This window comes from Electrophorus electricus, chromosome 2, assembly GCF_013358815.1.
Source record: "Electrophorus electricus isolate fEleEle1 chromosome 2, fEleEle1.pri, whole genome shotgun sequence".
NCBI lineage: Eukaryota > Metazoa > Chordata > Actinopteri > Gymnotiformes > Gymnotidae > Electrophorus > Electrophorus electricus.
The window spans coordinates 25,346,919-25,361,101 of NC_049536.1; the positions used below are offsets into that span (position 1 = coordinate 25,346,919).

General features: G+C 39.6%; 1 protein-coding gene across 4 annotated transcripts; it reads left to right on the plus strand.

The window, feature by feature from the left end:
• The first annotated feature begins 136 nt into the window (after window positions 1-136).
• osbpl11 (oxysterol binding protein-like 11) lies at window positions 137-13,794 on the plus strand. Of its 4 annotated transcripts, none has more exons than XM_027030805.2 (14): window positions 137-526; window positions 1,047-1,115; window positions 1,260-1,435; window positions 1,810-1,889; window positions 1,972-1,998; window positions 2,102-2,290; window positions 2,506-2,704; window positions 4,611-4,753; window positions 6,041-6,181; window positions 6,467-6,917; window positions 7,284-7,470; window positions 10,911-11,093; window positions 11,487-11,640; window positions 11,855-13,794. In XM_027030805.2, the coding sequence occupies exons 1-14, from the start codon at window positions 423-425 to the stop codon at window positions 11,939-11,941; spliced, it is 2,190 nt and encodes a 729-aa protein (XP_026886606.2). In that variant the 5' UTR covers window positions 137-422; the 3' UTR covers window positions 11,942-13,794. The 4 variants fall into 4 exon arrangements, with proteins under 4 accessions (XP_026886606.2, XP_026886608.2, XP_026886607.2 ...); XM_027030807.2 differs by having other exon boundaries at window positions 2,147-2,290; XM_027030806.2 differs by lacking the exon at window positions 1,972-1,998.
• The last annotated feature ends 389 nt before the right edge of the window (window positions 13,795-14,183 follow it).

The window sequence follows — 14,183 nt, forward strand, 5'->3', positions numbered from 1 at the left end:
TACAAACAAAGAAATATATAACAAAGTATATAAAAATGTATATTTGTAAGATATATCTTATGAAACATTTTTAGGAAATATGCTAGCGACCCGTGCAACGACCCCGAAAACCATGTCACATGATCTGGATGGACACTTCACGTTCTGGCATGGTGGCATAGGGCTGAAAAGGGGCATACACGTTTGTTTTTTTCCCAACTACATTTATCATATTCAGACATTTGGGCATGTAGAATGGGAAAAACATAAATAAGCGCAAAGCATTCGAGGTGCATTTCGGTTCCGATAGCCGTTTATCAAGCTTAGCTTGATAGTTGGACTTCTTTTGCTACAAACACTACTAGTGTTAGCCAAACGCTAGCTAAGCTAACTCCGCAACTATCCATCTAATCTGCTTGTCTCTTGTGAGAGGCCACCGATAAATGCAAGTTGAGACAACGGCAATACGAATGTCTGAAAGTGAGGCGAAGCTAGATGTTCACGCCCAAGGGTCCTTCAGGACAAAATTAAAAAATTGGCAGTACAGGTATACGTTCAATTGCCTGACCCTATGATGTGTGATGATAGCTCTGCTAGTTAGCCTTTAGCCACCCACTCTTTCTAAGTCGGGTCCAATCCAGTCGCAGAGGGTCAATGTTTATCCGATTTTAAATGGAAGGGATGCTTTAGCGACAGTTTTGGCTTTTTTTTAGATGCGTAGCTGCTTGAGCTTGTTTATGTATGGCTACGGCCATAGATCACAATCTCTTGAGTTCAGTATTGTATTGTGTGTGTTAGCTACACAAGAGGTCAGTAACCCTTAACATAAGTATTTTAATTGTATTAGCTAACTGTAGAAAAGACTTATGTGTTGATGTAGCTAGTTACCAAGCGATAATTCACCTAGACAGTTCTATTGTCTTATATAAACAATGCACCTTAAAATATAGGTTAGTAATACTTTGTTTTATGTATAATTTAATAGAAGGTAGGTAGATATGTAGCTAAGCAGGTATGAGAACTGTCAAATTGTTAATTTTTTTCCCTTTTTTATTTACTCACTGAAGTGATCACATGGAGAATGTGGATGGGTATTTAATGAAATATACAAATCTAGTAACTGGATGGCAGTATCGGTGAGTACTTGTTCAGAACTCTCATGAAATAGACATGTTTTATTTCTGCACTGAGCTTCAGAATAACTTATGTGAGACTGTGAAGTAGGCTTATCTGGGTTTGACTGCCAGGACTATTGACAAGGCTTTCTCTACTGTCTGTAGATTCTTTGTACTCAACAATGAGGCAGGGTTGCTGGAGTATTTTGTGAATGAACAGTCTCGGCACCAGAAGCCCAGAGGGACTTTACCTTTAGCAGGTGCAGTGATCTCCCCCAGTGATGAGGACTCACACACTTTCACTGTCAATGCCATCAGCGGGGAGCAGTACAAACTCCGAGGTGATTTGGTGATTTTGTCTTTGCACTCTCTCTCTCCCATCTTCTTTTTCTTCTAACCCTTGTATCACTTAAGTCAGCTGTGTTAATGCTTAAACAACTAATATTATACGTATTCGTAACTGCAAGGCTGAACAAAGTAGTGAAACAATAACACCATTTCATATTTCCTGTTGTTATTATAGTGGAGTACTGACTTTAAAACTACTACACTTTAGCTTCTTATAAATGATTGTACTTATTACTGGAAACCGTTGCTGCCAATATTTTAAATGAATGACAATCAAGAGTGCACCTTTCATAGGATAATTATTAGTGCTCTTGTGATCTCTATAGACTGGGTTGTTATTAAGCACTTTTGTATACGGTCCTCTCAGCTACTGATGCAAAAGAGCGACAGCACTGGGTGAGCAGATTGCAGATATGCACACAGCACCACACTGAAGCTATGGGCAAGGTGAGGAAGCCTAGAGCTTCATTAACACTTCTAGTTTCTTCCTATCACAGCTCAACTCAGTAACACCCTGGCTAATTCACAGGTCCAGATAGTCTTAGTAACAGATGGGGTAAGGATCAATTTTTGGTGCTTTCTTAGTTTGTATGAAGTTTTTTGCCCTTCTTTTAGTGTCTGTGTGATGGCCAGTCTTACACTTTACTTTTATCCTGAAGACAAATCCACCATTAAAGACTCGCAGTCTGTCCACAACATCTCAGGGCAGTGCCAGTTCTCCGGGATCCCAGCGTCGGATCAGCCATAATGCCGGCTCCGTGCTTAGTCTGTCTCAGCTCCACCGTGGCTCCATGGCTTATGCTGGCAAGCGCTCTCTGCTGCCCGACCACCTGGTGGAGGCTCGTGAGGTGAGGCCATATGTGTGCAGTGTATTCAACATTAGTGTCACAATTTGTATTCTGCTGACTGCCCATAGTTTTAGGGCTGATGTCTTAATACACGTCAAGAAGCACATTTAAATAGACATGATCCTTAGCTGAAGGACCTTGTGTTCTCTTAATCAACGCCAGAGAACTGAGGAATTCCTGGGGTTTTTTTTGTTTTTTTTTTCTTCCATGTACAGATGATGAGTCAGGTGCAGGGCCAGCATAGAGACATGGTGCAGTGCATTGAGGGTCTGCCGACCAGCCATGGTCCTTCTCCACTAGACCAGGACCTCCTGCTGCTCAAAGCCACCTCTCTGGCCACCATGACCTGCCTCAGTGACTGCCTTCACATTCTGCACCTCCAGCAAGTGGCACATCAGAAGGTTCCTCTTGGAGGTGAGGGGCAACTGCTCCCATAATGATTTTACTTTAGACAATACTAATCCCAAATAAGCTTTACATGTCCATATAATCCTATTCATCTGGATGTCAAAGACAAAAACATACTAAGATCAATACTCTTGATCTCAGATACTTGAATATAGTTCTTTCTATAAGGGATTTTGCTGGCTTCATGGATTTGTGAGTTGACTTTAATCTTAAAGTAGCCTTTAACCCAGGTCAAGTTAAAAGGTCAATATTATTTACATAATAAACACTAAATTGGCACTGCTCTCTGGGTTAGGGGGATGACATTACTCTGTCCCCTGTCAATTACAGTGGCACGAGCCTATCTTGTGCTCACACCTGCTGGCTGTGTTCCTGTGTTGCAATGTGCAGTGGTTCAGAAAGATGCAGTGCTTAGTTTCATGTGTTTTGGAGAAGGCATGTGCGTGGCTAAAAACCCCAGGGTTGGTAGCCATCATATGATGTGAAAATTAGCTAGTTGATGGGTGGGAATTGGAGTAATGAATGAAATTGGAATTAAAATGAGGTAAAATGTAGGTAAAAAGGTAATATGAGGTTTAAAAAAAAAGCACTAAACAATAGCATGCGTTCTCTTGTATCAGAACCTTTGTATTGCATTTTCATTCCATAGGCCAATAATTTGTACTGGTTTGCAAAATGATTTTGTTGGTAACAAACACTTTGCATAGTAGCTTATGCCAGTATATGCACAAACAATTCACATATAATTCACATACTGATTGCTGTGCTCTTATGCATGATGCTTATTTAAAGAAAGATAAAATTAAATTGGCCATGTAAGCTCATTGTTAAGATTTAAATAAATAATGCAAAGCAGTTAGAGAACAGGGTAAAGTCTTATTTAAATTAACTATCAGACAGTTACTGAACACCTTAAATCACACAGTGTCTTGGACTCATTACTCTTCATTTAATCAAGGCATTTAAGATGACACCAGATACCTTCAATAAAAATAGAAAGGCTTCTTGCACAACTTAGGTTCTGTGTGTGACCTATATATGAAAATGACTTAAAACCTCAAAGAATTATCCCTTATTTTCAGTTTCATCAAACATGTCTCACTTGTTGTGTTTGCAAATCTAAATCCAAGGCCATGTTCTTGTCTGTACATTTTATGACCTGGGGCCTTGTCTAAGGATGGAATGGAATATAGTTCTATAATGAATGAGGAATTGTATCTCCCTCTGATAGGCCAGTGCAGGTAACTAGAGCTTTGAGGGCGTCACCCAAGTGAGCCGCTTGCTGGCTTCCTCAAACTGTGCTCCTGTGCTGCTGTTAAGAAACCATGTTACTAATGCATAAACGGATCTTCTGTCTGAGTGGTTGGCTTTCCTTATCTAGCACAGGTGTGCAGTTGTTTTTTCTGAATTCCTCTAAATCAGTATAATATATATACTGCAAGCCTGCATTTTTATTGAAGAAATAAGATGAGCATTGATGGCCTTCTAATTCTTTGCATTTTCAGACTTGAATTTGATCCATTTAAAAAGCATACATATTTTATACTGCCCCGAAGGGAAAGGAGTATACAAACCGGCTGATATTCAGTGAGGTGTATCGGTATTTTAGTTGCTGTGTAGCTGGAGTAAGATGAAGAGGTCAATATTTCCTCTTAAGTTTTAACTGCTTAACATGAGGCAGAAGTGGTGAAAGTAATCTTCCCACCAGCAAAACAGCAGGTCTGCAATAGACAGAGTTGTGAGCTCTCGCTAACCTCTGGGCTCAAGTTGCAAATGTGAACTTTAGGACAATTGTGAGGCGATTGGACACCTGGGATCCTAGTTGTGATAGAATCAGCCATTGGCCTGTCGCCACTGTGTGTAGAGTCTGGTGACATGAGCAGCTCTGAACAAGGCTCCGTTTGCCCTGCAGGGCCGACCATTGAGTGGCTGGAGCCCAAACTGCCGGACATCCTAAAGAATGGTGGCACCCTGGCCAGTATCACCAAAGACGGCGGCAAAATACAGGAAACGGCTCTAGAAACCATGGAAATGGACTCCTGTGACATCGCTGTGGTAGGATAGGCTTTACACTTTCCCTTACTAGATACCTAGTCCTATTTGAGATGGTGTGGCTATGGCAAATACTGACCAAAGCAACACTAGTATTTGAATTGTATTACTGAAGGTTATAGTTCTACACTTTTTAATCCCCTCCCTACCAGTCCTACTTTATGTACAGTTGTGTATTAAATGAGTTTGACTTGGACTGAAACTCCCATCAGACTTGTCAGTAAGATGAAGCTTGGATGGAGGGTGTTGCAGTAAAGCAGCATGTGGGTTAGTCAGTTACTGGAAGGAAAATGCAACACAAGAAAAAACTGCTCTTCCTGAAAGTGGTTTCTGTCAGTAGGCCTGTAAAGTGATAACACACTTCCCCACAAAAACTTGTTTACGCTAACTTTTCATCTCCTCAGTTGCTGTTGCTCTACACTTATTGCTCCATACTTATTCTAAGTTTAAGGAACTGGGTTAATAGAGCATGATCGCTGAACTTTTTTATTCTGTTGTAGTCTTAATGTTTAAAATTAGCTGGCTGATTTGGGCTTGAATGTGAATAGTCCCTGATGTCACTTGAAAGTTAGCTGAATTTGTATGAGAGGACTTGCGAGAAGTAAACACACATTTCTGGGAAGTGAATTTGTTTGAATGAGCTTGGTGGTGATTCAAGTGGTGATTGAAGCCGAAAGCATGTCTCTTTTTTTAAGCACGTCTCTTTTTAAGCACGTCTCTCATGATTGAAATGTCTCTCATGATTGAAATGTGCTGTGCTGACATTCACTCATGTTATACTGAAGTTTTATATTTTCGGCTGATATTACAGGGTTTCTTGGTATAACCATTCAGTCCCGAAAGTGCATTAAGTATACAGTGGTGGTGCGTACCTGATTATAAAACCTTTCCTTAAAAACGTTCAGATTAATCACACCTATTTTAGGTAAAATATCTGCCTAATGTTTACTGGTGAAATTTATTCTTGTGTTGATGATGAATGATGAAGGGCAGACAGTGGATACAGGGTTTGATAGATGAGTGTAATCAGTAGTGGGAAAAGAGAACAGAACAGCAATGTTAAAAAAGTACTGTATACTCGACTGCACAACTTTACTGTGTTTGCCAAGATTGTTGTTTAGCTTGTAATGTTACAAGCAAGAAGGCATTTAAATGTTTAACAGCAAGGGCCAAAACACTAAAAAGATGAAATAAAAGAATATCTCTTTTTTTTATACTCAAACATAATCTGTTTTCATCCCCCCCCAAAAAATAAATAAGTACTGATTACAGTGTTGGTGTACATGCTAGGAGCAGGAGGATATTGATGTGGAAGAGGAGCAGGAAGACTCTGTCTTGGCTGAGGAAGAGGACCTTGGAGCAGTAGAGGAAGAACGCAGCGTCATCCTCCACCTCCTCTCTCAGCTCAAACTAGGCATGGACCTCACCAGGGTGAGCAATCTGACCCAACTGTCTGCCCCACAAATGCGTAGGTGCTAATTAGGAATTTCTAAGCAGTCTGCCACAGATCACTTCACTGCTTAACAGCATTCCACGTTAAGACAAGTTTGCCTTACACAAAACGTTGTGTGTTAAGAATAATAAAAGTTATAAATGGGAAATAGGAAATATGAGTAAACAAATGTGTGTGTGTGTGTGTGTGTGTGTGTGTGTGTGTGTGTGCGCGCGTGCTACTTGCACCATACTGGATTCTCTGATGTGGTCCCTACCATTTAGGTGGTCCTTCCTACCTTTATCCTGGAGAAACGCTCTCTGCTGGAGATGTATGCAGACTTTATGTCCCACCCAGATCTATTTGTGGCCATTACTGATGGGACAAGTCCTATGGAGCGCATGGTCCGATTCGTGGAATATTACCTCACTTCCTTTCATGAGGGCCGCAAGGGTGCCATCGCCAAGAAGCCGTACAACCCGATCATTGGCGAGATGTTCCACTGCTCCTGGAGAGTGCCAAAGATGGCAGCATCTCATGGAGGCGTTCAGAAAGAGGGCTTCAATCCATCGGACTGCTACCACTTGCGTTTTGTGGCTGAGCAGGTGTCCCACCATCCGCCAGTTTCAGGGTTCTATGCTGAATGCCCTGAGAGGCTGATTTGTGTAAACACACACGTGTGGACCAAGAGCAAGTTCATGGGAATGTCCATCGGCGTTTCCATGGTTGGAGAGGGTAATGCTTTTTAAGATCTTAAAATCAGGGTGTTATTATTTTTATGTTACTTATTTTATCAAGAGCTTTTTTAAATAATTTTATTTTTTTAAAGATATTTCTGATTCATAGAGGTCCTAACCTGTTGCTTATTAACCCAGATGTTTAAAAATGACTGATGATTTTTTAGATATTGTTCAAATGCCTCTGTACCCATTACTTTTGATGTTAAAAAAGTTTGATGTAAAAAAAAAAATAAGTTTTTCAGTACTCAAGTTATATTGCAAATATATTGGGACAATGGTATGAATTATCAGTTGTGTGTATTTGCTAAAGTGTTATGTCATATTTCTGATATTTATTCTTGACCTTGTTGTGGGTTCTCAGGTAATATGCACCTGTTGGAGCATGGAGAGGAGTACACATTTGGTCTGCCGTCAGCGTACGCCCGCTCCATCCTCACCGTACCCTGGGTGGAGCTAGGTGGAAAGGTCAATGTCAACTGCGCCAAGACCGGTTACAGTGCGGCCATCACCTTCCAGACCAAGCCTTTTTATGGGGGCAAGCTACACAGGTCAGTGGCACATGATCAGATTACATATTAAATGGCTCTACTGTTAGTCTGCCACACTGTGTACTGTCTGAGAAAAGTAGAGCAATAAAAAAGCTCTGTTTTTTTTTTTTTCTTTTCTTTCTTGTGGTCTGAGTCTTGGACAGGTTATTGTGATGCGAGTCACAGTAATAGTGGCTACTTGATTTCCAAGAAATTATTTGTAATTACGGGAGCGTGCCTAGACTTTGGATTGGTAGATATTTGGAGAGCTTTTCACCAGCAAAGGAGCACATGTATTATTCAGGAAGACATTTAAGCTGGAACAGAGTAGATTTTTCTTTATGTTTAAAAGTGACGTCTCCCTGTCAGAAAAGTTTAATGCAGGTTTGACAAATTCATTATGAAATCACATGGAAATGGGAATGATTGTGTGGGAAGGGCCTGTGCAATCAGAATCAGAAGAACTCGAGCTGCAGAAAGGAGAAGCGTTGGAAGAATGAACAGGTCCAGGTAGAGGTATCTACACAACAAGTTTTATCCAAGCCAAACTTATTAAAGGTTGTAGGATATAGGTAAGAGGCAAGTAAATAATCTTGCATTACTAATTTAAAGATAGATCTGACAGAAATTGTAACGTAAAACAGCCCAGCTGTTTCTGAAGTGTTAAGCAAAACTATTATTAATAATATAAGCAGTAGTTATGAAGTAGACTTGATCAAATAGAAACTTTTAATTATTTTTAATATTTTAAATAATTTTTAAAAATGCTTTAAAAAGGCAGATAAGGTGACACTGTTTTGTTATATATATATATAGAGATGTGGGCTTCCACTTGGAAATCCACTTTAATATTTATATAAAGACGCCATAGTATTAATGTACTACAATATTATCTGTAAATACAGACTACAAAATGCCAGCTATCAGATTAAAGCATGCTCCCAATATAAATGATAACAGATGAGGGTGGTTTTATTCCTGGTAGGCTCCTATCAGATAACATAGACAAATTGCAAACAACTGACAGTGCATTACGGACATCTGTTACTTTTGAGTGGATGCAGTTTGCTTACAGAGCAATAAAATATTTGCAGTTTTATGAGTAAACGTAGGCTATCAATTGCTTTTTATGCAGACAATGTTTGTAATTTTATGTTATTAGAATTATCATTTCCATTTTGGTATGTGAACTATATTTAAATTAATGTAAAAGCTATTGGTACCTAGATAATGAAATAAATAAAACTATAGACAAATTCCTACAGTTATCTATAGTTCTTCCATACGGGTAGCACAGTGACTTAGTACGTAGTTAGTACTTTTGCCTCTCAGTGTTCAAGCCCCTATCTGGATGGAGTTTCCTTGTTCTCCCCATATCTGAATGGATTTCCTCCAGGGTCTCCGGTTTCATCCCACCGTCCCAAAAAAAAACTCTGAATTGTCCTCTCTCTCTCTCTCTCTCTCTCTCTCTCTGTGTGTGTGTGTGTGTGTGTGTGTGTGTGTGTGTGTGTGTGTGTGTGTGCGCGCGTGCGCGCGTGCGTGCGTGCGTGCGCGCGCCCACTGCAGTCCTCCAGGGTTCTGTGGTTTCTAATAGAGAGCATGTTGTGTGCAAACTGGCTGCCACTTCTCATCACTGTGTGTGAATTGATCATAAAAAGCTGATTTCTCCATCTTAGAGCACACAGCAACAAGTGCGTCTATCACTGGGAAAACCTATTTTTCCAACTTTTTCTATTTGTATTTTTCTCATGTTCCTTCCTTTGGATGGTTTCATCACTTGGGACTGCTACATCTGCTACCACTACTATTTTCTGCATCTTGTCCACTATCACAATGTCTGGATGGTTCGCCACTTGTTTTATCTGTCTGGATATGGAGGTCCCAAAGGATTGTAGCCTTGTTGCTTTCCACCACACTGTGCTGCCTCCCATTTGGACTTGGCTCATACACCTGTGCCTCCCAGCTCATGTCATGATTTTTTTTTTCTTTCTTCTGAAGCACTTTGCTTGCTCAGCTGATGAAGGATCTTTGCCTGAAGCATACGTTTCTCTGGAAACTGTGTACTTCAGTATAACTTTGAATCTATCTATCTATCTATCTATCTATCTATCTATCTATCTATCTATCTATCTATCTATCTATCTATCTATCTATCTATCTATCTATCTATCTATCTATCTATCTATCTCTCTCTCTCTCTCTCTCTCTCTCTCTCTCTCTCTCTCTCTCTCTCTCTCTCTCTCTCTCTCTCTCTCTCTCTCTCTCTCTCTCTCTCTCTCTCTCTCATATATATAAATAAATATCAAGTCAATGTCAGGCATTATCTGAATTGGTGAATTTGATGATCAAAAATAGAAATAATTCAAATAGTAAATTATTAAAATCGCATATTATATTCTAAAAGCTGATTGTCTAAGAGAGGACAGTGTGAAACAGAAATAGGAAACGGCTTGTAGCACAAATACCAGAATATTGGAAAGAAATATATATACATATTTTAATAGTGATACCAAATATTGCAGGGAATTTTCAGGGAGTATAAAATTATTTGTAGTGCCAAAGTTGCAAGAAAGTTAAATCTCCCAAGGATGGCTGAACTCTAGGGGAACCATGAAGACAAGAAAGCCATTCACATGTTTTTTATGGTTGCCCATCATTAAAACCCTGGGAAGCAATCTGGAGTCAGTTAGTAAACAACAATGTCATAAGAAGTGTGTTATAACCACCCAGAAACCACATGAATCAGACAAACATTTTTGAAACACATGGGGAACCATTATAAAGGTGATTAGGATGTGGCTGTATCCTAAATCACAACAATAAGGTTGATGCTTTCAGCAGGAGAAATAATAAAAATAGAAAAAATAACAAAGAGAAATTAAAAGAAAATGGATAAATTCATAAAATGAACAAGCATGTGAAGCAGTATAAAAGAGCTTATGATGGAAAACATGAATAGTACAAAAAAAAAAACAAGATGACAAATACCTTGCAGATCTATAAGATGTTAAGGATTTTTAAGCAGTCATCATTGCAGTAACGTTTTAAAAGCAAAAATGTAATTGTTTACATTTGAGCAAATATTACTCATTATATTCAAACAGTTGTTGCTCAGTCTTTTATTGTAATGTTTAAAGTGGTTACTGTGTTGTGTTTTGAAGCATGGTCTCAGTTGGTATTGACTGTCTAAAGAATTGTGTAGATAAACATGCTGTTCATAGTTTATCTGAATGTTGTGTAACTGATCAAATATCAGTTGCTTGATTATTTATACCTGTAGCCTTCTGATGATTTACTGGAGAAACCCATATTCTCACAATCTGAAAGCCCATTTCTGTTATTGTGTCTACCTACAGCTGTCTCCCACAATCTGTCATTGTGTTCTTTTTGACTGTCCCATGTTTCCGTCGTGAAAGCTGAGCATGTAGCTTGTAACAAGAACCCGTGTTTCTGTCACGTAGAGTGATCGCGGAGGTGAAGCATAACCCCAGTGGTGCAGTGGTGTGTCGAGTGCAGGGGGAGTGGAATGGCGCACTTGAGTTTAGCTACAACAACGGTGAGACGCGCGTCATAGATGTCACCAAGCTACCTGTCATCAAGAAACGAGTGCGGCCCAATGACCAGCAGGGACCTTATGAGTCTAGGTGAGGATAACCAATCAGATGATTCCTCTTGCAGCATGGTTTGTTATGATGTTTTTCTTATTTTGTCATCACCTTCCAGTTAAATACATAACGAGCATTAACTAGCTGTCTGTTCCAATTCAGTGTTGACTATTAGGGTATACTGCCATCCACTTTTATAGATAACTAGATAGTTATGTCCAATTAACACAAGCATAAAAAAACCAAAAATATGGTATAACTTGTCTTAATGAGTTTGTATGTCATATGTCAGAGCCTATAATTAAGACTCTTTAATTTATAATAAAACTTTCACAATTCAGACTCACAGTTTATTAATGTATTTCACATCACCCATAGTTCTACTCTGAAACCGCAGCCTCTGTGATGCAGCTGTGGGTGGTCTTTCTGCAGGCGCCTATGGCGGCATGTGACTGAGTCCCTGCAGCAGAAGGACATGGAGAAGGCCACGGAACACAAGCGCCTCCTGGAGGAGAGACAAAGGAAAGAGGAGAGGCATCGCATTGAGACAGAGACGCCCTGGAGGACCAAATACTTTGAGAGAAAAGTAAGTGGCCTCATCGATGCTAGGCTCTGTTAACAAAGAAATTCACATTTTGTTTGTATGTTGATTTGTTGAATTAGTGGAACCAACTAACTACTTGAAGGGGGAGGTTCTTCCTTAAAATTTACTGATTGTTTTTGGACAGATTGTGGGTTTAACAAACAAAATGTCCTTATTAATGATCCTAAGCAAGTTCCTTTACCTGTTCTTAACCTAGGGCGAAGGCTGGGAATATCACAAACCACTGTGGAAAACTGTCTCAGGCCAGACCTCCTCTCCCATAGCCCCTCAGCCCAACCCCTGACCCCAACACCTGCTGTAGCCTCCAGCCTGGCCCCAGGTGCTGTACTGCCCCCAGCCACTACCCCGGGGTGGGCGCTTCCACTCTCAAAAATGAAGACACCCCATGTAGACCCATCTATGATTCCTTAATGATAACGCTGATATTGAGTGAAATGCTCATTGGAGGGAAGTGGACTGCTGGTTTTACACTAAAGAGAATCAGATGTTCGTATTTTGCCTTCCTTGATTGGTATTATTTTGTATAACTTCACAGTGAATTATTCTGATCCACAAGGAGTCCCAGTGTGCACAGAGGTCTTTTGTTGATGTTGCCTTAATGGGAGTTGTGAATAGCAAGGGATTATGGTGGTCATGATAATGATGTGACAGTTATGTGGAAAAAGATTGTGTTTCAGGATACTTTATCAGTTTCTCTTGATCTTAATATAGAATGCTGTTATTTGACCACATTGTGGTCAGACGTTTTCAAACACTTGTAAAATTGATGTATTATGATTTTGATATCGGCAGAAACACAAGAAAAAGGGAGATCTTGGCTAAAATTTGGAGTTATAAGAGCCAGCATCTAGATGATGAGCACTGTCTTGTTCTTCTTCATCTCAGCTGGATTCCAGTGAGCACCTGGAACCATGATGAATGAACCTTTTAGTTCAGGTCTTATTTTGTCCTACTTTGGTTAGCTGGGTGTTGCTGGGGGAGTGTTAAGGGTGCAGTTGTATTTACTTTGAAAATGCTTTTTCCCCCTCTTTTTCATTCTCTTTCTGTCTTTTTAATCTGTCTTTCTCTCTCACCATCTCTCTCTCTGTGTGTGTCTGATGCTCAGGTAGAGGCTTGTTCTGTTTATTTGCCTGTTTCGAGAGCACGCAGATTATTAGCTTCTATTATAGACTTTTAAACAATCCTTCACTGTTACACTTTAGCAACATAAACCATTTGTTCCAGACTCCATGTTCCTTCTCTCCTTCTATCTGTATGAAATGCCGGTGAATATGTAGAATTCATACAGTATTAATGCAAATTGACAAGTTCAAACTTTCCACATTAATGTGATCTGAAATTTCAAATTGGATAAATTCCTCTCATGTAATTCTATCTCTCGACTGAAACTGTTCAGTCTGAAAGGCAATCAGATATGTTATCTTATAAATCCATATGTAGCTTGGATATGCCCTAAGCATATGCTTTACTGCAATTTTTGCAATTTTAATTTGAAAGACAGGGTGACTCTAGTTTTTGAGTCATGTGAAGCCAGCAGGTAAAATGTTTGGATATTCTTGTTTGACCGAAAAATTGATGTAAATTTTTGTTTGTTTGACCATGAATAGATGGCATGATGCGTGAACATGTGCTGGACAGAGCACAAGTTAAGCGCCTCTTATATGAAGTCACTACTTCAGCCCTGGTTGGTCTTGCTGAGAAACTTGTCGTGCCTTATTTGTGTTGGTCTTCCTCAAGTTCATGCCTGCAACACATTCTTCACCTTCTTCATGAAATGCATTTTGAATGAAACCACAGCCTGTGTACATACCTTCCCCTAGCCCCAAGTTTCCTGACAAGGACACCCAGAATGTCTGCTATCTGCTGGTCACTGTGTGTTCGAGAATTCTCTCAGCTTTCCACTCAAAAGGTTGATTTTCAGACCACAGATCCAGCCAAACCATAGGCTCAAACACACTTTCAGTGGAGGATCTCTACTGATCATGTCCAAAACAAGGCTTGATCTATGTCTGGAAAACAGACCTAAAGTGTATATCCTGCTGAGCTGTGAACTGCACTGATGTTTTAATTACACTCCCAGTAGCCTGAGAAAAGTCCTGATGAATGAACTAATAAAATTGCTAATATATAAATTCAGTTTCTGGTTTCTTGTTTAGTAATTTTGTTTGAAAGATGAATGCTGTGTTCTAGCTGTTCATTAGCTGAAATGTGCAAGAGGTTTAAAAAATCAACACAATGATATATAAACCCTTTATGAGTATATGATCTATACATTTGTGACACCAGTTCACAGTTTGAAAAGGACAAACTGGCTCAATAGATCTGTCCTTCATCAGTAATGTATAACAGCCTCTTTTTGGTTGTTTACACAATTATTTCTTCCAAAAATCTTTTTTTTCCTTCATTGTCTCTTCACTCAGTGCATGATCTGGCTTATTCTATAAAGCCACAGATTATATCCTCTCTCTACAGGCTACTTGTTTAAAATGAATTCTGCAACAATCTGTTTAATACTGTGACTCATT